Source organism: Clinocottus analis, unplaced genomic scaffold, assembly GCF_023055335.1.
Source record: "Clinocottus analis isolate CAN_PGR_092001 unplaced genomic scaffold, fCliAna1.0.p SCAF_2, whole genome shotgun sequence".
Taxonomy (NCBI): domain Eukaryota; kingdom Metazoa; phylum Chordata; class Actinopteri; order Perciformes; family Cottidae; genus Clinocottus; species Clinocottus analis.
This window is the reverse complement of record NW_027175931.1, coordinates 11,585,855-11,604,622: the sequence shown is the minus strand read 5'-3', so window position 1 is coordinate 11,604,622 and position 18,768 is coordinate 11,585,855. Positions and strand designations below refer to the sequence as shown.

The 18,768-nt window shown below is 40.6% G+C and overlaps 3 protein-coding genes across 3 annotated transcripts; 1 reads left to right on the top strand and 2 right to left on the bottom strand.

The window, feature by feature from the left end:
• Positions 1-129: 129 nt before the first annotated feature.
• On the bottom strand, positions 130-6,180 carry laynb (layilin b). The gene is made up of 7 exons (XM_068584073.1): positions 5,998-6,180; positions 4,268-4,574; positions 3,949-4,103; positions 3,468-3,512; positions 2,916-2,993; positions 2,615-2,732; positions 130-2,223 (listed from the first exon to the last, which is right to left on the bottom strand). The coding sequence occupies exons 1-7, from the start codon at positions 6,068-6,070 to the stop codon at positions 1,908-1,910; spliced, it is 1,092 nt and encodes a 363-aa protein (XP_068440174.1). The 5' UTR covers positions 6,071-6,180; the 3' UTR covers positions 130-1,907.
• Positions 6,181-10,532: 4,352 nt separating this feature from the next.
• On the top strand, positions 10,533-15,241 carry LOC137791134 (zona pellucida-like domain-containing protein 1). The gene is made up of 10 exons (XM_068585850.1): positions 10,533-10,626; positions 10,878-11,104; positions 12,761-12,951; positions 13,673-13,745; positions 13,839-13,936; positions 14,048-14,131; positions 14,212-14,383; positions 14,793-14,892; positions 14,966-14,989; positions 15,084-15,241. The coding sequence occupies exons 1-10, from the start codon at positions 10,533-10,535 to the stop codon at positions 15,239-15,241; spliced, it is 1,221 nt and encodes a 406-aa protein (XP_068441951.1).
• Positions 15,242-15,929: 688 nt separating this feature from the next.
• Positions 15,930-17,147, bottom strand: zgc:162608 (uncharacterized protein LOC100037332 homolog). The gene is made up of 3 exons (XM_068584057.1): positions 17,096-17,147; positions 16,912-17,005; positions 15,930-16,767 (listed from the first exon to the last, which is right to left on the bottom strand). Exons 1-3 carry the CDS (start codon positions 17,142-17,144, stop codon positions 15,930-15,932), a joined length of 981 nt encoding a protein of 326 aa, XP_068440158.1. The 5' UTR covers positions 17,145-17,147.
• Between the last annotated feature and the right edge of the window lie 1,621 nt (positions 17,148-18,768).

The window sequence follows — 18,768 nt, the reverse complement described above, 5'->3', positions numbered from 1 at the left end:
TTATATAATGTGACATAGCAGAACCTCATGCGAAACTAGACATTATCTGCAACAAAGACACTCACTTTGGTCAGCTACTTAACAGCGCCATCTATTGGTAAACATACACAATTGAAGCAAGGCTACAAGTAGGTTTTGTACTTTTAATCACATGCATTTTTCATTCAAACACATCGAACGTCAGACAGAAATTCCCCGAAATACTTTTTGATTACAACCACATTTGAATATACTCATATTATTTTTAAATCCGGAATGCAACTACAACATCTTGACAGCCAAAGATCATGCCATGTTTTGAGATTCTACACATTCACACAAAGTAGTTGTTCTCTTTAGCTTATGCAGTGACAGTTTAGCAGTGGATTACTAAGCGGGCAGGGAGAGCAGTGCTTCGAAGGCCTTGGTTGTCACGCATAGACTTCCTGAATGTAGGAGTTCCAGATGTGCTTTTGGCATTTCCTGTCTAACATTCTCCAAGAACAGGCTCAGCCTCTCCTTACTGGGCTTGCTACATCTTTCCAAGACACAGACCCAGCAGCCCACTCAGAAATAATGCAGGAATTTGTGTAAAGAAATGTATAGCCATGAATATTCTACAGATTTACAAGGTATGCCTGTGCTTTTACAAGCGAAAACTCATGACATATTCAAAACTGGTCACTCCTAAAAAAAAAGTGAAGGTAATGTCAGATGAGTGGAAGGGTTGAGTTTCCCACACAGTCAGGTGGAGTCGGAGAAAGGCCACAGCTTTAAAGGTTTACTGGGGTCAGCAGAGTTCTGTCATCAGTGTTTCCGCATGTACAGTCCTGTTCTCTGACATCAGAGTCCAAACAGGAAGCCTTATTTTTGGCTGACAGCACTCTTCAGATTTAGAGAAAGGGTGAGTATAGTCCCTGAATAGGACAACTCCACCGCTGTAGAGAGACAAGTGGATCTTTTTGTCCTTTGTCCGTCTAATAATAACAAGTGACGTGATTGGAAAATGGCTGTTTAATTTGGGATTGTTTACAAGAAGTAACCTTGTGTGAGTGCTCAAAACTTGCTCTTTCAGGGTTAAAAGTTAAATCCACTATGCTGATATACAGCAGCACTGTTGCAACGCTTACCTGAGCGGACTCAGTAATGCTGATTTGAATTAATTAATGCCTCTTTGAAACAAAGCCTTTTTGCTGCAGTAAAGTTACATAATTGATCAGAGAGCTTGTTCAGGATAATACATATCAATGTTATGGCGCCAACATAAGCTTGGCATTTGATTGGATCCCCTTACTATGCTGCTTTCCCGAGCTTAAACATCATTTAATACTTAAAAACCAAGTATCTGCAAAAACTAATGTTAACCCCCTCCTGAACATGGTATGCATAACCTTCTCAGGATCATCATGTTTTTGGTTTTTGTGAGCATGTTAGCATGAAATGAGCATTCAGCTAAAAACACTAGTGTTCCTTAACACAACCTCACAGTGCTGCTAGCATGGCTGTGTGTCTTGCTATTTATTGAACTAATCCAAAATATGCTGTGCACAGATTCACCATTTCATCAATAATTTGAGAACTCTCTAATGGTGATGTTATGGGAAGTTTGGGGCCTCAATTCTATCTAACAGGTGACAGCACTTTAGGAAACCCTGCTTTAAGCATGTATGTGACTTGCCGCTTTGGATGCTGGATGCTCAGGATTTCACAATGAAGATATACACAGGGTGATAAGTTATTGGAAAATAGGTCTAAGTCCCAAATGACACAGCCATGTGTTTAGTAATCCTATACAACACACGTAACCAGTAGGCTTTGCAGGAAGAAAGGGATAGAGAACATTGTGTTTCTTTGTGTAGCCGTGTCATATTCGATAGCTGGTAAGAAGCTGAAGGACACTGACAGAGATCAGTTTGGTATCAACAGTGTTATCCGTAGATCTCATTTTCCACCCAACCAGTGTGCCGGTTCTGAGCTCTGCAGGTTTCATATATGTCATTGGTCACAAAGCCGGTTTCCCTGTCCACGGATGACACATTCTCATAATCATCACACTGCGAGTCCTGGGAAGGGGCAAAGGAGTGCTTTGTCATAATGTTTGCCGACATGCTGCTGTCCAGAGCAGTGTGAGGCAGTTTGGCAATGTCACTAAAGGCGTAAGGCCCTTGTACAGCATTAGTTGAAGCTGTTTTTGACGTCCACGGTTTAGATTTGCTGGGGTGGCTTTCTGTTTCTGTTTTCCTCCTGAATATGAAAGACATAACGTTAAAGAGCTCAATGCAATCATCAAAACATGCTGCTCATCAGTGAAATTATCTCTCTAAAGGCAACATAAAGTAAGAAAACACATTTCTTCTACATGTTGTGAGCCAAAATTCTTTCTAAGACCAAAGATACAAGAAGCATATAAGTCAAATAGGAAGTGTGTGTGTGCACATGAAATGTCCCACATTGGTCAAAACTTAATTCATTTTTGGAGAAGAGTTGCATCGATGTGCTGTATTAATACATAAATATTAAATACATGTATATTCCACAGATAAATTAACTCTTCTAGAAAAGCAAAAATAACATTCTGCAAAAAAGAGATTATCATTATTATATATTTGCATGCAAAAACGTGTCATTCTTTTACCTCTTAGCATGCTGTTTGTAGCAGAAAAAGCCAGCAACTGCAAACAGCAGCAGCAGCAGAGCCGGAATAGTTGCATAAAGGATGTAGGAAACATAGAGGTTGTTGTCTGAGAGAGATACTGCAAAGGACAGAATGTTACTGGCATATATCTTCCCTTAATATGACTTGAGGCAACAAAGACCTTAATCATTAAATAGTTAGGGCACATCCCGATTCTGTCATTACTTTAAATCATTCCTTTATAGAAGTTCCCCTGAAAGCACAATGGGCTTTACCTCTAAGTTTTCTTTTCTTTGCTTACCTGATGACTCAGGAAGTCTTATTTTTACCCTCTCATCACTTTCTGTAGTTGAGAACACATTTGGCCTTTGAGATGGAACTAGAGCAATCAGAAAATGAATTAACATAATCAGTTGAGTATGAAAAAGAACAACTTTGACACATGGCATCAAACCACCGCAGATTTCTAACTAACTAAAAGAAATTATGAACAAATATGTGACATTTTATGAAATATTAAAAGCATAATGTTTTAAGAATTTCATAATTGTTTGATTCAGAGCAGATTTGGCTTTTTTGAGAAAGGGGTTTTATTGTGAATACAAGTATATTAAGATAGACTGTGAGTTTTTTTGTTTTTTTAACATTAAAGCATGTAAACACGTTCTAGTAGAAACCTGTATGTATGAACCTGGTAATGGGAATGATATGTCCCCTTTAATTCAAAACATTCTCTAGATGTATAGTTAGACTTTTCCTAAGTATAAACACATCTACAGTCGCTTGTTATCTATGCTCCATAGAAACATAATGAAAGGACAGTATGTGCGAGGTAGTCAAGTACATGCTGTACCTGCATGTGCTTTGTTCCCTTTCTCAGTAAACACTGGTTGTTTTTCTACAAAACACAGAAAAGTAAGTTAATTCAGCCATTCAATCCATGTAAAATGATGTAATCAATGCTACTTCAATCTGCTGGGAAAAAGAGAAGCGATTAACAGGCAAGCATTCAAGATCCGCTTTGCATCCGAAATAGAAAGAAAAGACAAACAACAGAAAGAATTATTATAATTGGAAATAGAATATATCTGCTGGGGGGTTTCCAGAGACCGCTGTATTACAGTAATCTAGGCAACTAACATTAAAATGTACATTACTTGTTTAGTGCATGCGGTTGATAGCAATGGCCCTATTTTAATTGATTTGGAAGACAACATTCAGATTTTTGTGGATTTAAGAACCAAATACAGTAAAACCAGAAGTGCCAACTCTTTATAATTCCCAGCACTGCCAGCCAGGTACAAAAGCACAGTGTCTGTGATCTATTAGCTTACCTTCTCGATATTGGCAGACAAAGTTATTCTTTGAGTTACAGTTGTCATCATTCCACTGGAACAGGAAATGACCTTCGTCGGGTGGTGCAGAGGGCTGGTGGTACAGAACCACACACATTTCAACACCACACGATGGTTCATCCCAATGCCAGTTCCTACAGCAATTAAGAGACACAAGTTTAGACTCGTATTGCATTTAAATTGGACAATTTACATATCTGGATTTCTGATCCTCACATTCTTGGTAAGACTGCAGACATTCTGTAACTCCCACACACGCACATTTTAATCCAATAGTCTTTTCTAAAATAAGAGAGACCTGAACTTGGCCTTGCTTCCATCCAGCCAATAGTACTGCGAAGGGCAACCTTGCTTCGTGGCCCCTGCCCTGTAGAGATGTGGGCTGCGGCGGAGCCCGATCCAGAAGTCTCCATCTCCAGCCTGCAGCTGTTGTATGAACCTCTCCATCAGCCGCTGCTCGCTTTCTGTTTCAATGCTGAGCAAATCGCCTCCATCCGACCTGCAGGCCTGCCGTGCATCCTCAAAGGTCAGCCTCCGCCTGCTGTCCTGGATGTAGGACACCTTGTAGCATGGGCGCTCTGTCCCACGCCGACAGATTCTTTGGCCTGGACACCACAGTCAGCAACAGGAAGATAACAAGATGATACGTGAAGATTTCTTTTTCTTTTTCTAAAGCATTCCTGTGGCACCCACATGGCAGAAAGACTATAAACAACCTGTAGTATCACAGACAAATTAGGAACCAGAGTTTCTTTGCCAAATCATTCCCACATGTTCCTGCAATTGTAAACCATATGATACATACATTCTAGAGTAAAACATATATTTTCAAGGCTTTAGAAAATATGTGTTAGTTTTTTCTATATAGTTCCATTCAAAATAGTTTTGAAGATGTGGTACATTGTAACAGATTTATAGATATGCAAGTCTGAATACGTCTGAAATGCAGCAGTTTGCTGAGCTCCCACAATGCATCTTGATGGCCTAAGACACCTGTACTTGCATCATTTACAGTTTTTTCGCCCAAAGAATATGCCAATTTAAAGGCAGACAGGCAATAAATTAAACCAGTGGTCTCAATACTTCTTTTTTTTAATTGTTTGTAACTCATCAACACAAAATCATATAGAGGTAGGACGTAAGCTCACGATGTGAGAGAATCAAGTTTCCTTTTTCCGAAAAAAGTATTAAAGAATAAACAAAGACAATGACAAAAACCACAGGCATTTCAACTGTTAAACACTTCCATCATTTCTTTCTTTTTCTTTTTTTTTTTTTTTTTACCTTACAGACAATATACAAATAGAGCCAGTCAAACAATCATGGTGTCTACTGTGTAATGCTGAAGATTGTGTTTAGTTAGTAAGGCTAGTAGTATTATAGCTTGTCTAAATATGCAGAATTAATAACTTCTTTTAAATCACTATAATTTTCATAGAATTTCTTTTAAGCGATGTCATCCTTTTATGTCCTTTTATGCAGTTATTTTTTTGTATCATTTTATTTGATTTATTTGTTTTCTATTCCATTTACTCTTGTTAGTTGTTTGGTTTTGTTGTATTCAGTGCCTTTACGGTATGGCCTTTTGTTTACCGGTATTAATGTTATGTATGACTAACCTTTGCTTCCCTGTACAACACTTTGTAAACTTTTAAAGGTGCTATATACATACAGTTATTATCATTATATATTGCATTATAGCATTAAAGAAAAACTGCGACCCCTTAACTTCAAATCAGTGGGCTGAATCGCAAACACCCTGTTGAAGTTCACTGCGCCACATCACTTGCTGCTCTGTGCCTGCAGCCTGTTTGCAATTACAGAAACGTGCATACTGTCTGCGTCAGGCTTCTTTATATTCCGGGCGTTCGGGTTTCAAGCTCGTGACCTCGATCATCTAAAATATATATCGAAACAAACAAACAAGTTGACGTCTTAGCTTACCTAATACAAAAACACTATATTACAAGCGTCCCGTCGGAATTTAAAAAGCTCGCAAGTTTTCGTTCATCCGAAGTAAATTCTTACCATTTACTTTAGACGCGGATCCAGGGTGTAAAAAAACGGCGATAACGGTGCCAAACAGCTTCATAAAATCCATTTCTACATGTTCACTCGGTTGTGGTGCACACAAGCAGCCTATAAACGAGTTTTAGACTTCAGAGCTTTGCAAACGCTGTGATAAACGCTGTGATAAACTCAGGACAGAGGCAGTCCAGTCCGAAGTGGGTCGTCTCGTGGAGGCGTGCATATGGCGTCAGGCTGGAGGGGAAAAAAAAAAAAACAGGAGGAATAATCCAAGTTTAGCTATTGTTGTTTTCCCCTCTCCATGTAAACTCAAACGACCAAGGTATCCACTTGTGCGTCTCTGTCTTTTACTAAATTAGCAAAATCTCATTTCACATGGAGTAATGACATTATAATGAGATGAATGGAGTTCTTTGTGCTAAGACTGCACTCATGGTCCCTGCATTAAAATAAAGAATGAGGATCTTTCATTCTTTTTCCACAACACACACGCACACACACGCGCACGCACACGCACACACAGCGGTGGTTGAGTGCTGTCTGGGGAATGCAGTGAGAAAGCAGAAACAGAAACAAGCAAGACAACAACATCTGAAATTGTGCATGTTAAAAGTACAACTCAACCTTTTTTTTTCTATGTTTGGTAAACAAGCTGGTTTCATGTCATGTGATTCAGTTCACCCGTCACATGTCTGAGGTCAAAACACATCTCACACAAAGCAAGCCTAAGTGTTTAAAGGGAAACGGACTCACTGTGAAAACACCATTTGGAGAGACACAGCGAGGGCAGAATGTGAAATAGGCACAGCGAGCGATAAAGAGGGAGAAATTGGAACAGGAAAGCATGCAGAGGAGGAAGAGGAAAAGACTCTTTTTCGACAACCCTATTTCCTGTCCATTGCTTTGGTTTGGTTTCCAGGCCTTGCAGCTTCATTCCCAGAAAATGAATGATTGTGAAAGTCTGGAGCAGTTGTATATAGATTAAGCCTACAAAATCACTTGTCCACTATAAAATGTAAAGGCAATCAGGTTAAATAGTGGCCTGTGACAATTATGCTTGAATAGCGGTTGTTGACAGCAGCACACCAATGCCATTTGTATTCATGTTTGTGAGACCCAAACCTGTTCAGACTAAAGCCGTAGAAGTAAAACTGTGTTTGAATTTCGATGTTCTTGTTCCATTTAATACTAAGTACTGTCCCTCTGCTGTCTGTTCATGGAGGAGGAAGTTACGTCTCCTGCTGTGTCTCCTTTCCGCTGGTGAATTACGATTCTATCAGACGCAGAGAACAAAACATTTCAGCTGTATCTAACTCTGACCACCAGATGACACCAAACTACTGTAGGAATGAGGCCAAGCGGCAACTCCCATTTGCTTTTGAAATAAATCCGTTATTGACCAATGACACACTTGACATAAAAAGAAAGTACATTTCCTCAAGTTATATTACTTTTGTACAATTTTGGGGTAATGGTATTTAATATCTTTGCTTCATGTTTCTTCTCTAATATATTTCTACTCCACCACATTTGTTAGAGAAGTATTGTTCTTTTACAGTTTTTTTGGATTGTTTACACACTAAAATTCAAAGTAGTACACTATTAGCGAAACCTTACACTCAAGAAGCAAAACATCAGCCCATATTTGAAACTTTTATAAAACTCTACACACAGTGATTTGCAAAACACTAAACACACCTAACATACATTGCACACAAAAAATCTATCATGAAGTCACTTCCTTGCAATACCAAAGCACTGACTGTCAAAGGACCACACCTTCCAACCAACTGGCTCAACACAGTTATCAGGTGTACAAACACTAGTTTGCTTAATTGTAGACACACCAATCAGGTGTATGAGCATTACCAAAAGCAGCAGGTGCGTTCATTATCAAGCATAATGGAAAGAGTCAGAGAAAGAGTAAAATGAGGAGGAGAACGAGGAGGAGGAAGAGGTGGACTGGGAGGAAGAGGAAGACAAGAAGGTGCTCAAAGAGGGCCGAATTTGACAAATGAGAGCCGCGCAACACTGGTTGAGCACGTTGTCAACCACGGCCTGACGCTGAGGGAGGCTGGACTGCGAGTACAGCCAAATCTAAGCCGATATACAGTGGCAAGTGTGATAAGAACATTTTGACTGGAAAATAGGTATTGTATTGTAATATCATAACATCTTCATTTCAAAAACATCTGCATGGTTTCAGTAACTGCTTACAGTACTGTATGCTATGCACTATCAGCACTTCTATTACCTTTTCCTGTGAAATTACTGTACTATTGTATACTGGTTTTTTTTGTTTGTTTTTTTTACATAGGATTGAGGGTGAGGAATGACAAGAGGGAAGACCTCCTATGTTCACAGAACAGCAAGAGAGGGAGATAGTAAACATGGTTTTGGCCAACAATGCTATAACATTCAATCAGCTCCGAGCTAACGTTGTCAATAACCACGCAATTTTCAACGATATCCATCAGGTCTCAACATCAACACTGGCACGCATCCTAAAAAAAAATTATATTCAAATACTGTTACAGTATTATGAATCTCCGTGTCAACATTTTGGGCGTGTAGTGTTTGGTGAATTTACATTATATTTGTACTTTGTTGACAGTAGCCTACTCTAATCATAGGGGAGTAGAAGTGCTAAAAGTGTTTTAGGTTTTTCACAGCAGAGTGTAACTCGTGCGAACAGAGTATAGTAATGTGAAACATGTGTGTTTCATATGGTAACAAAGTATGGTTTTTAAAAAGAAGTGTGTAGTTTTTACAAGAGTGTTTAATTTTGCAAAGGATCTGTAGTGTTTTGCTAATTGGGTGTGTGGTTGTGCTAATTGTGTGTAGAGTTTTGAAAACACGGTCCCTGTTTTGAAAATCATGCTTAAGCAATCAAAAAAAAACTGTAATGCAATACATTTATCTGATAGCTTTAGTTACTGGTTACTTTTAAGATAGTAAAACACACAAATGTCTCGTGACCACTTATAAAAACAAGAAACTGTGTGCTAATTTTTGCAAGCAACCAATGATGCTTATACAAAAACCCCTCTGCATCTTCGTAGAGTTACAACTCTATTTAAAAATGGTTGATGAGTTAACATGCTACATTCATCACTAACGGCCGGCGTGTTTACTGCCCACAGAGCATAGTACTGTATGCATGCTTCCCAGTGTATCCTCTTTCTTCCACAACTAAATCAGCATCCTGCCCTGGGCCTTGTCGTCATTGTTTTCTCATGTGATCATATGTCAGTAACCATGATCGCTTTTTGGTGAAAACCATAAGATATCTACACTTATAGATACATTTAGCTCATTTGAAGTCGCAGCATCAAATCCTTCAAGCAAATAATCAAAATCCTAAACATTTGAGATACATGGTTTTCATTCGGGAATGACGATATGCAATATGTTATACTTCAGGTGCTATACTCTACTTTAATTTATGGGTTTGTTGTGGTTTATGCAGACCAAACAACCGATGGAAAGGTGAACATTGTTTTGCAGACATCTCCATTCAAATGTTATCTCTGACCCTGTAGCGACAGCGATTACAGGGTAATGAAATGGAGGGTGTGATGAGAGTGCATGTTTCCTATACAGGTGTCCTATAGGAGGTAAACACAGATGAGGACTCAGAGATTGTAGAGTGACGCATCTCTGGATAGTGTAACAAATGTATTCTCTTATGGGCACTTCAGCCAGAACAAGGATGCTCCTTTTCAATCTATATTTCTGAGGAACAATGGGGCTTCTCAGTTTAGCTAGTGACTCCCTGCAATGCAGTCTATGGAGACAATGGAGGAGAGGTTTGACATGCAAGGGAACTGATTTAAGGTCGGCTGTGGACTTCATCGCTTGTGGCAAGCGTGATCACCTTTCAAGCATTCATCCTAAAGAAATTAAATCCTTTATTATTATTATTATTATTATTATTATTATTATTATTATTATTATTAGTATTAGTATTATTAGTATTATTAGTATTATTATATGATTGTAATACAGTATTATCAGAATGTATATAATACCCCATTTACAGATTAATCTGCTGGGTTTATATCTGGCAGTAAACCCTGCCTGGAGCTGCTGCCGTCCAAACGAGAAGTCACAATGGAAACGTGAAGGAAGTAGTAAAAGGAGGGCTTGACAGTCACGCCTCTATGGTTTCATGTGTCTGAAGGCTGTCAAATACTATAAAAACCACGCTGCACAACTGTTTCTGTGACACCAGACACCAGGTACCAGCCAAGGTAAGACTGTCTCATGGGTCTCAATCCAAAATAAATTGATGTGCATCCTTTCAAGATAAACATAAACTGTTTCTGCAAAGCAAAACATGTCAACTCTTTGATACTGAAAGTCACATAAAAATGGTACTGGCTTTTCTAAATAATATTTTTTTGCACATCTGCTCTAACTCAGTTGGTATCGTAATTTGAGTGTCATTCCGGTGTTTTTGTTATTGCTGAAATAGTTTTTTATTCTTTGTTTAGGACAGAATTTATCAATGAACTGAGCATCCACGAGACAGCATGACTCTTTGTCTTTGTGTCTCCCTGTTGGTTGTGCTCCTGCAGCCAGCTCATTGTCTGTACAACTGCACGTCTGAGTATGCGAGAACCCCAGGTAGGTTAGCTATTACCTTCACAAGGGTGGTTTTGTTTCATTTGAGTATTTTGCAAAAATCAGATCAGAAGGTAATTGATGACAAATACAAATAGTAAAAAGGACATTTCACAATGCTTAATGTATTGGACGTATTCCCCATCTTTGACTCTGCAGCAGCAACTAAAAAATATTTTAGTTTTGATTCCAATGAGGGTTAAAAACTTGCAGTATCAACACATTCACAGTTTCTCATTTTCCTTCTTTCATAGACAATTCGGACCTGACCGTTGTCTGTGGCGCCAGTACGATCAGCCTGGAGATCAACCTGTGCACGGCTCAGTGGGCAGGCTTCAACACCACAGACCTGGCTCTGAACGGGAACCACAACACTACGGAGTGCCTCGGCTCTATCGACAACAGTGTGGACCCTCCCATCATCCGTTACCAGCTTCCTGTTAACCACAGTCAGGATAACCCCTGCCGCCAGTCTCTGCAGGTCAGAAGGTGTCTCGTAGACCTGTGGTTCTCAACTTTTTTTCAGTAATGTACCCCCTGTGAAATATATATATATATTTTAAGTTCTTCATCGGGTCAGTTTGGTGGATGTGATTACATGCCGGGAGGTCGTCCTTGAAGTTTCATCAGCTGGCAGGATGTGCCTCACACTCCTTTTCCATCCATATCCCCTTAAACTTAATTCATTTGAATTAATACATAAATGTGATTTAAATCAGTTTTAGATATTTTCCAAATGAAAAGTTAAACCCAATGTTTTTTCTGCACTTTAACAACCGTTATTATGAACTTACACTTATATTTTATTGAATATTTATTAAATAACATATTTTTAAGGTTTTTTGAATGGATGCTATTTTTAAATATATGTTTTACAAATCTCTCGTATCCCCTGGAGTCCCTTCACATACACTCAGCGGTACACGTACCAACATTTGAGAACCACTGTCGTAGAAGATGTAGATGTTGAATTATGGATACATAGTTCCAGTATGGGGTATGCGGTGCCGGACCCGTTGGCACGGGCTATCTGGTCTCTTTACGCCTGTAGTAGGAGTTGCGTTCGTATCCTCGGTAATGAGTCAGACACGTTCCCGGTGAGTGTTGGCCTCCGCCAGGGCTGCCCTTTATCACCGGTCCTGTTCGTGACTTTCATGGACAGGATTTCTAGGCGCAGCCGGGGGGCGGGGGAAATCCGGTTCGGGGGCCTCAGGATTGCCTCTCTGCTGTTTGCAGATGATGTGGTCCTGTTTGCCTCCTCGGACCGTGACCTCCAGCATTCGCTGGGGCGTGTCACAGCCGAGTGTGAAGCGTCAGGGATGAGAGTTAGCGCCTTCAAATCAGAGGCCATGGTTCTCTGCCGGAAACCGGTGGATTGCTCCCTCGAGGTGGGGACAAAATGCCTGCCCCAATCGAAGGAGTTCAAGTACCTCGGGGTCTTGTTCACGAGTGAGGGTAAGGTGGAGCGGGAGATCGACAGGCGGATCGGTGCGGCTGCAGCAGTAAAACAGGCGCTGTACCGGTCCGTCTTGGTAAAGAGGGAGCTGAGTCGGAAGGCGAAGATCTTCATTTACTAGTCGTCTACATTCCAACCCTCACCTATGGTCACGAACTCTGGGTCGTTACTGAAAGAACAAGGCGGCCGAAATGAGCTTCCTCCGTAGGGTGGCCTGGCTCAGCCCTATAGGGAAAGGAGCTCTGACATCAGCAGGGAGCTTGGAGTTGAGCCGCTACCCCTCCATATCGAAAGTAGTCAGCTGATGCGGTTCGGGCATCTAATCCGGATGCCTCCTGGACGCCTCCCATTAGAGCTTTTCCAGGCACGTCCAACTGGGATGAGGCCCCGGGGAAGACCCAGAACACGCTGGAGGGATTATATCTCGCGGCTGGCCTGGGAACGCCTCGGGGTCCCCCAGAATGTGCTGGAAAATGTTGCGGGTGAGAGGGAAGCCTGGGTCGGTCTGCTGGACGTGCTGCCACTGCGACCCGACCCTGAATAAGCGCTGAGAATGGATGGATGGATGGATAGTTTCAGTGATTTTACTGCCACAGGGATTTAGATAAACAACACTTATTTTGGGGTTGTATGGCAGTGTAGAGGAAGGTCATGCAATGATTATTTTGTTGTGTGGTTCAGATCGTGGATGAGACCCCGGATCCTACAGGTCCATTCAGCAGCTTCTCAAGCATCCAGTCCGTTATCATCACCGGGTTCATTGACACACCAAGAGCTGAGCAGGGGCTGATCAGCTACTCCACAGACCTCTACTATCACTTCTCCTGCCGCTACCCGCTGGAGTACCTGATCAACAACACACAGATTGTGGCGTGAGTAACTAAATCTTCCTCTAAAATATTCCTACAATGTGTAGAAGGGATATTTTTTATATACGCTATCAGAGACGCATAGGCCTCTGATAGCGTGTCCAACAGTGTGTCCAACTGCACCTGCTGCACTGTCTGTATGTAGACAGTGCAGGAGGTGCAGTTGGATAGGGCCTCATGGAGTAGGGGGCTAGAGAGATGGGGCCTATTAACAATGTGATGGGCAGGAAGCATGCTATACTAGACCCAGAAAATACATCTGTAAACAAGTTAGAACTCACATCAACATGGAAACAGTGCCATTTGCCGTATAAGTCCTGCACATGTCATCGCGTCATGATTTACATTTTTTGGGATTAAATAGTCAGTGGCAATAATTTAAATATATGCTTATTCTACATAAACTATAGAAATACCAAATAAACTATACCCATTTGTGTCATATACAGATATGCAATGACAATTGTTGGATATTATGTATGCTGATGTTTAATGTCAAATCTCTATTTTATCATGTGATGAGACAATATATGGGGTGTGGGTGTGTTAGTGTGTGTGTGTGTGTGTGTGTGTGTGTGTGTGTGTGTGTGTGTGCGTGCATGCATGCTTCACTATAGCGTGCACTGGGGCCACTGTGACTACCTTATGTCACTGTACTGTACTATTACATTTTGTTTGAGGCTTCACATGACATACTGTAATTTTCGTTTCCACGATTTCTTAGCTCCTCAGTTTCTGTGGCGACCAGCGATAATAATGGAACCTTCATTGAAACACTGAAAATGGGGGTTTTTAATGTAAGTGGGCATTCGGTTACTCGAGACGCTTCTATTATAGAGCTGTTTCTATTGGCTTACTTTACTTGGCTTGCACAATTCTTATTTCCCCAGGACTCTGACTATGAGTACCCGTTAGTGGTTCCTTCAACAGGACTTGAGCTGCGCACCAGGATCTATGTGGAGGTCAAGGCTGTTAATCTCACAGGAAAGTATGTAATTAGTATTTGGTTGAGTAGCTGTAAATAAATATTGACATCAAAATGAGCACAGATTTTTCTTGTTGCAATCAGTGAATCAGTGTCCCACTGTCCCCTTTTCAGTTTTAATGTCCTGCTGGATCACTGCTTTGGCACTCCCACTCCTTACAACATGTCGCAGAGTGAGCAGCACAACTTCTTCACAGGGTAAGGACACACACCTCTGTTGTATAGTTTGTTACATGGGGAAAATCATTTTCACATGTCTAAATAATTCTGCTCTCCAGCTGTTCAATAGACCAAAAGACGTCTGTGACAAGCAATGGCCTTTCCAAGGTCGCCTGGTTTAACTTTGAGGCCTTCCGCTTTGTTCGGGACCGCAACCAGGCAATGTCCAGCATCTATCTGCACTGCATAATGAGACTCTGTGAGCCCAGCGAATGTCAAGAGATCCTGGCTGTAAGTTGTGAAGTCAAAAACAAATCAGTGAAAGAAATGCTAAAGCAACTTTCAAAGGTACCGAATGCCAATATGTGAAGGGTAGATATGTATATGATATATATTGTATTTCACAGTGTATATAACTTACGCTTTAAAAATAATGAATATAGAAATAGAAAATGTGTTGAGCTGAGTAAGTCACACTGAAAGATTTGTGATGTTATTTGTGATATAGTATTTATTGGGTATTTATTGGTCTTATTACATAACTGACCCCGATAACTGAATTAGGGACATTAGTGTTCATGGTACATTTTTCTATTTTAGCAAAAAATAAAACAAATAACTTGTTTATTGAACTTATAGAGTTATAGACTCATAAAACACAGATCATACTAAACCCAACTAAATGTGTGTTGTTTTTCAGTCCTGTGCAAAAAGAAGAAAACGATCTTTGACTCCTTTTGGAGAATCAAGCAATGAATCTGCCACCGTTTCAGTTGGACCTGTTTACACTGCAAGAGAAAGTAAGACCCAGCAAAAACACAACTTTACTAAATCATAAAAGTTTACTTTTTTTCTTATCTTCCCCTTCTAAAGAAACGCCAAATGCAGCTGCTTACAGTGAGTATATTTGAATTAAAGTCATCATTAGAAATACATTTGAATATCTTGGAAGATCTATGAAGCTCAACATATCTCCCCCTGCGTGCATCAGGTGATGACGTGGCATCAGAGGGGGAAGACGTGAACGTGGCGGTGCTCGTCGTAGGGTTGGTGTTCGGCTCGGCTGCTGCTGCGTTGCTAGTCCTAGGAGGCTGGTTTGCCCTGAAGAAGTTTTATTGGGCAGGAGGATTACCTCATGCCTTTAACTGACAGATAAATTGACAAATTATCTTCACCTCATACCATATTGTGATTATATGTTCATTGTGAGAACATACAATCTGATACGGTTGTGACTTCTCAGTAATTCTCTCATGTTCTTGTCAGGTGACCATGGAATATACACCTATGTGTATACTTGCTGCATTTGCATTCGTCAGTTTTATCGGATATGAAGGAACAGTCACACCTGAACTATGTCTAAAAAGAAACATTAACTATGTAGTAAGCATTTAAAGAACAGTAATTTTAATAGTGTATGTTATCACAGATTTTTTTAAAAATTGTTTGCAAGTATGCCAACTGACAGTCTCACCAAATGTTAGGTGTCATGTACAGAAGCTCCTTGCTTAAAACAGTTATATACATATACACACATATAAACTCTAGTGACAATGTACATCTGCAGTATATAATCAGATCTGTTTTGTACATTTTCAAAATAAAGTAAAATGTTAAAATCTCGTTGACGCAGCACTTTGTGGTTGATATTACATGCACAAACACATACTGACATTTGCAGACAACACTAAAACACAAAATATTTACAGGCTACTTTGCTGGTACAAAAGCAAACAACAGACCAAATGTATGGCTTGGATATATACAAATATACATTTTAATAGGTCTGTAGGGCATTTAAATGGTGGTTTTGTGTAAAACATTACATTTGTCTAAGTCACTGCACTGAGTGCATAATGTCTTGAATCAGAGCAGATAATTTCACTGAGAAATCCTGCTGCAAGGATGAAGAAGAAACAGGAGACAGGCTGGAGGCTTCCTGGATCTCCAGCTCCTCTTCAAGCCCCTGAAACAGCCTCTCCATCCGCCCCTGAAAGACTCTGCTCTGTAGGGCTGCATTTTGGCAGAACCGCTCCATACTGGCTGTGACTTCATCCTTACCAAGCCGTGCAGTTTCTAGCAGAGCAGTAATCTCTGCTTGGAGAGAGCCCGTCCTCTTCCGGGCCTCCATCCTCAGCGTACTCACTTCTTGTCCTAACCTTAAAATAATATTCTGCCAGTGCACTGACTGAGATGCCTCTTGCTCACTAGCACTGATCTCTTTCAGATGTTCGATCACCCCAATGGTTTTTGTATGAAAGTCGCTAATGAGGACGGCCACCTGGGAGCTGCTCTGCTCCAGGGTTAGGTTCATCCAGTCGAAGGCTTCCTGGTACAGAGCCAGAGTGGCCTCTCCCTGTTCCTCTGCTGTCTCCAGGCCTTGCAGATAGAGGCTCACCTGGCCACACAAATCTTTGGTGTTGCTGCTGAGAGAGCTCTGGAGCTGCTGGGTGAGGGGAGCCAAACGCTCCCTCATGCTGGCCAGAGCAGAGCTGAGGTGGGCCGTAGACGAGGACAACCTCTCTCGTAGCTCGGCCAGCTCTTGGCGCAGACGGATACGCAGACGCTCCGACTCCATGTTGAGCTTGCGTTGCATCTCTTCTGCCACAGGGCTTTTGCTGTGGTAATCTTGGCCATAAAGGTCACTGCTGTCAATGTTGGTCTTAGAGATTTGACTGAGCAAAGGGACACAAATGCACCCGATTAGATAAGCTTGTGATGTCTGTTCTTTTTAGATATTTCACCTTGATTTGAGTGTATTGATGGACATGTATTTCCAGTCTTTAACATGTTTATAGAGCTTAGTTTAGTTAACTTACTTCACATTCTTTGTGGGTTCTGTCTTGTCATGAGCCTGGTTGGCCTTTAAATCAGTCCAGGTTGCCTCCCTGGTGTAACGGGGGAGCGGGTATGCTACAGAAAAGGAAAAAAAACATACATGAAAAAAAGATATACAAATGCAAAATAAAGGCTCTTTAACAGCTTTTGAGGAGCAGTGCATACCTGAATTTGTCATAAATGACAGGGCGAAGATCACAGCTTTTAGATGCATTTTTTACTTTCTGTGAAGACAGAACAAAAGACTTAGATACATTTACACATAAGAACACATGACTGAAATAAAGAAGGATAAAGAAATAATCTTTAATTCTTTTTCCATACATTTCCTTCTCTGTCTAAGAAATAAGACACGAAAAGATCAATATGTGAGTGACTAGCCATTACCTGAGAATAAGAGGTCTATAGAGGGACTTCTCCTCTCATCCAATTTATAGGTCCTCGTTATCAGAGAGCCTGCCCAAACTGTGTCAACAGTCAACACGTGGAGGGTCACACTGATGACAGAACACATATACACACACATATACACACATATATACACAAACACACACATGCGCACACACACACACACACACACACACACACACACACACACACACACACACACACACACACACACACACACACACACACACACACACACACACAAACACACAAGGATGTGTCACTTTAAGATAGTATGTAGAAGGGAGAAAGTGATATGATGAGAAGCATGATAGAATAACAATACTGCCATAAGATAAGAATACTGTAAAAACAACGATACAGAAAGATTGCTGTCAACTCAACAACGGGTTTGTGCCCTTAATTAAAAGAAGAAAGTAAAAATGAGGTAGAGGTTTATTGGAGCAACCAAATTGGAACAACAAATAAGGTTCAAGAAGTTCAAGATTGTGTTGAAATGTGGCTGGATTTCAGTTTTTTCTACATCAAAGACCCACTTTGCGAGGAACTAGAATTGTATCAGTGTTTACGCTGGGGTCATTTGTTTGACCCACAGTGCCTGTTGTTTTTTTAGCATTATGCAAGATTTGTTTTTCTTCCTTTTTTTTCAGTTTTGTATATTTCGAGCTGTGTAAGAATTCAATGTCTCACATTTTGGATGAGCTTGAAGCCCTGGTTATGAAGGCTTGTTCTGGATGGTTGAAAATCAACAGTTTACAAACCAATGTTTGTGCCGCGATTCAGGACGGAGCTGCTCAAAACAGCACAAGTAAACACTGCTGATTATGCAGAACTGTGTTATTTCAGTTTACGGGACAATTTCGAGTGCATTATTGCTCATTTACAGTGTGACGTTTCTACATTTGTTTGCATTGGTAATGCAGACAAAATGCATTAAGCGGCTTCACCAACGATATCCTGCTCCATGATCTCTTTAACTCGTAGAGTGTTTGTGAATGTGATGTGACATGGATGTGTGGGTGAAAGTTGAATCCTATTCAGTTGGGTAAGTTATGAGACGTCACTGTCGGCTCATAGTCCATGGCTACCGTGATGAAATTTGTGGCTTATTTCACCTATCCAAAGTCCAACATTTATTTCAATACAATAACAGAGTGAGTAAGAGGTTTTTTGTTGTTCAACAAATAGCAATTTAAACATACTGTAAGTGCCCACCGAAAGCCTTGTTGTCCACAAGCATGAAAATAGAATTCATGGTTGTAGAAAATATTAGCGTAGCTCTTGATATTTCCAATGACTGCACAACATAACACATGCTATTTCACAATAAACCACAGGGCTGAGTCTCCTGCTTAATTTGAATATAGCAATCTCACCTTGGTCATTACACAGGTATGCAGAGGTTTCTAAGATTTCTTTCTTTATTTCGT

What these genes read in the sequence shown, in the direction of transcription:
- laynb (XM_068584073.1), bottom strand. Translation starts at nt 6,070, where the DNA reads ATGGATTTTATGAAGCTGTTTGGCACCGTTATCGCCGTTTTTTTACAC. An exon ending in TGTCTGCCAATATCGAGAAG is followed by an intron (nt 3,513 to 3,948) that starts GTAAGCTAATAG and finishes TGTGTTTTGTAG; the next exon opens with AAAAACAACCAGTGTTTACT. An exon ending in AGGGAACAAAGCACATGCAG is followed by an intron (nt 2,994 to 3,467) that starts GTACAGCATGTA and finishes TGATTGCTCTAG; the next exon opens with TTCCATCTCAAAGGCCAAAT.
- LOC137791134 (XM_068585850.1), top strand. Translation starts at nt 10,533, where the DNA reads ATGACTCTTTGTCTTTGTGTCTCCCTGTTGGTTGTGCTCCTGCAGCCA. An exon ending in TGAGTATGCGAGAACCCCAG is followed by an intron (nt 10,627 to 10,877) that starts GTAGGTTAGCTA and finishes CTTCTTTCATAG; the next exon opens with ACAATTCGGACCTGACCGTT. An exon ending in GCTGTTAATCTCACAGGAAA is followed by an intron (nt 13,937 to 14,047) that starts GTATGTAATTAG and finishes TCCCCTTTTCAG; the next exon opens with TTTTAATGTCCTGCTGGATC.
- zgc:162608 (XM_068584057.1), bottom strand. Translation starts at nt 17,144, where the DNA reads ATGCATCTAAAAGCTGTGATCTTCGCCCTGTCATTTATGACAAATTCA. An exon ending in GTCATTTATGACAAATTCAG is followed by an intron (nt 17,006 to 17,095) that starts GTATGCACTGCT and finishes CCTTTTCTGTAG; the next exon opens with CATACCCGCTCCCCCGTTAC. An exon ending in GAACCCACAAAGAATGTGAA is followed by an intron (nt 16,768 to 16,911) that starts GTAAGTTAACTA and finishes CCCTTTGCTCAG; the next exon opens with TCAAATCTCTAAGACCAACA.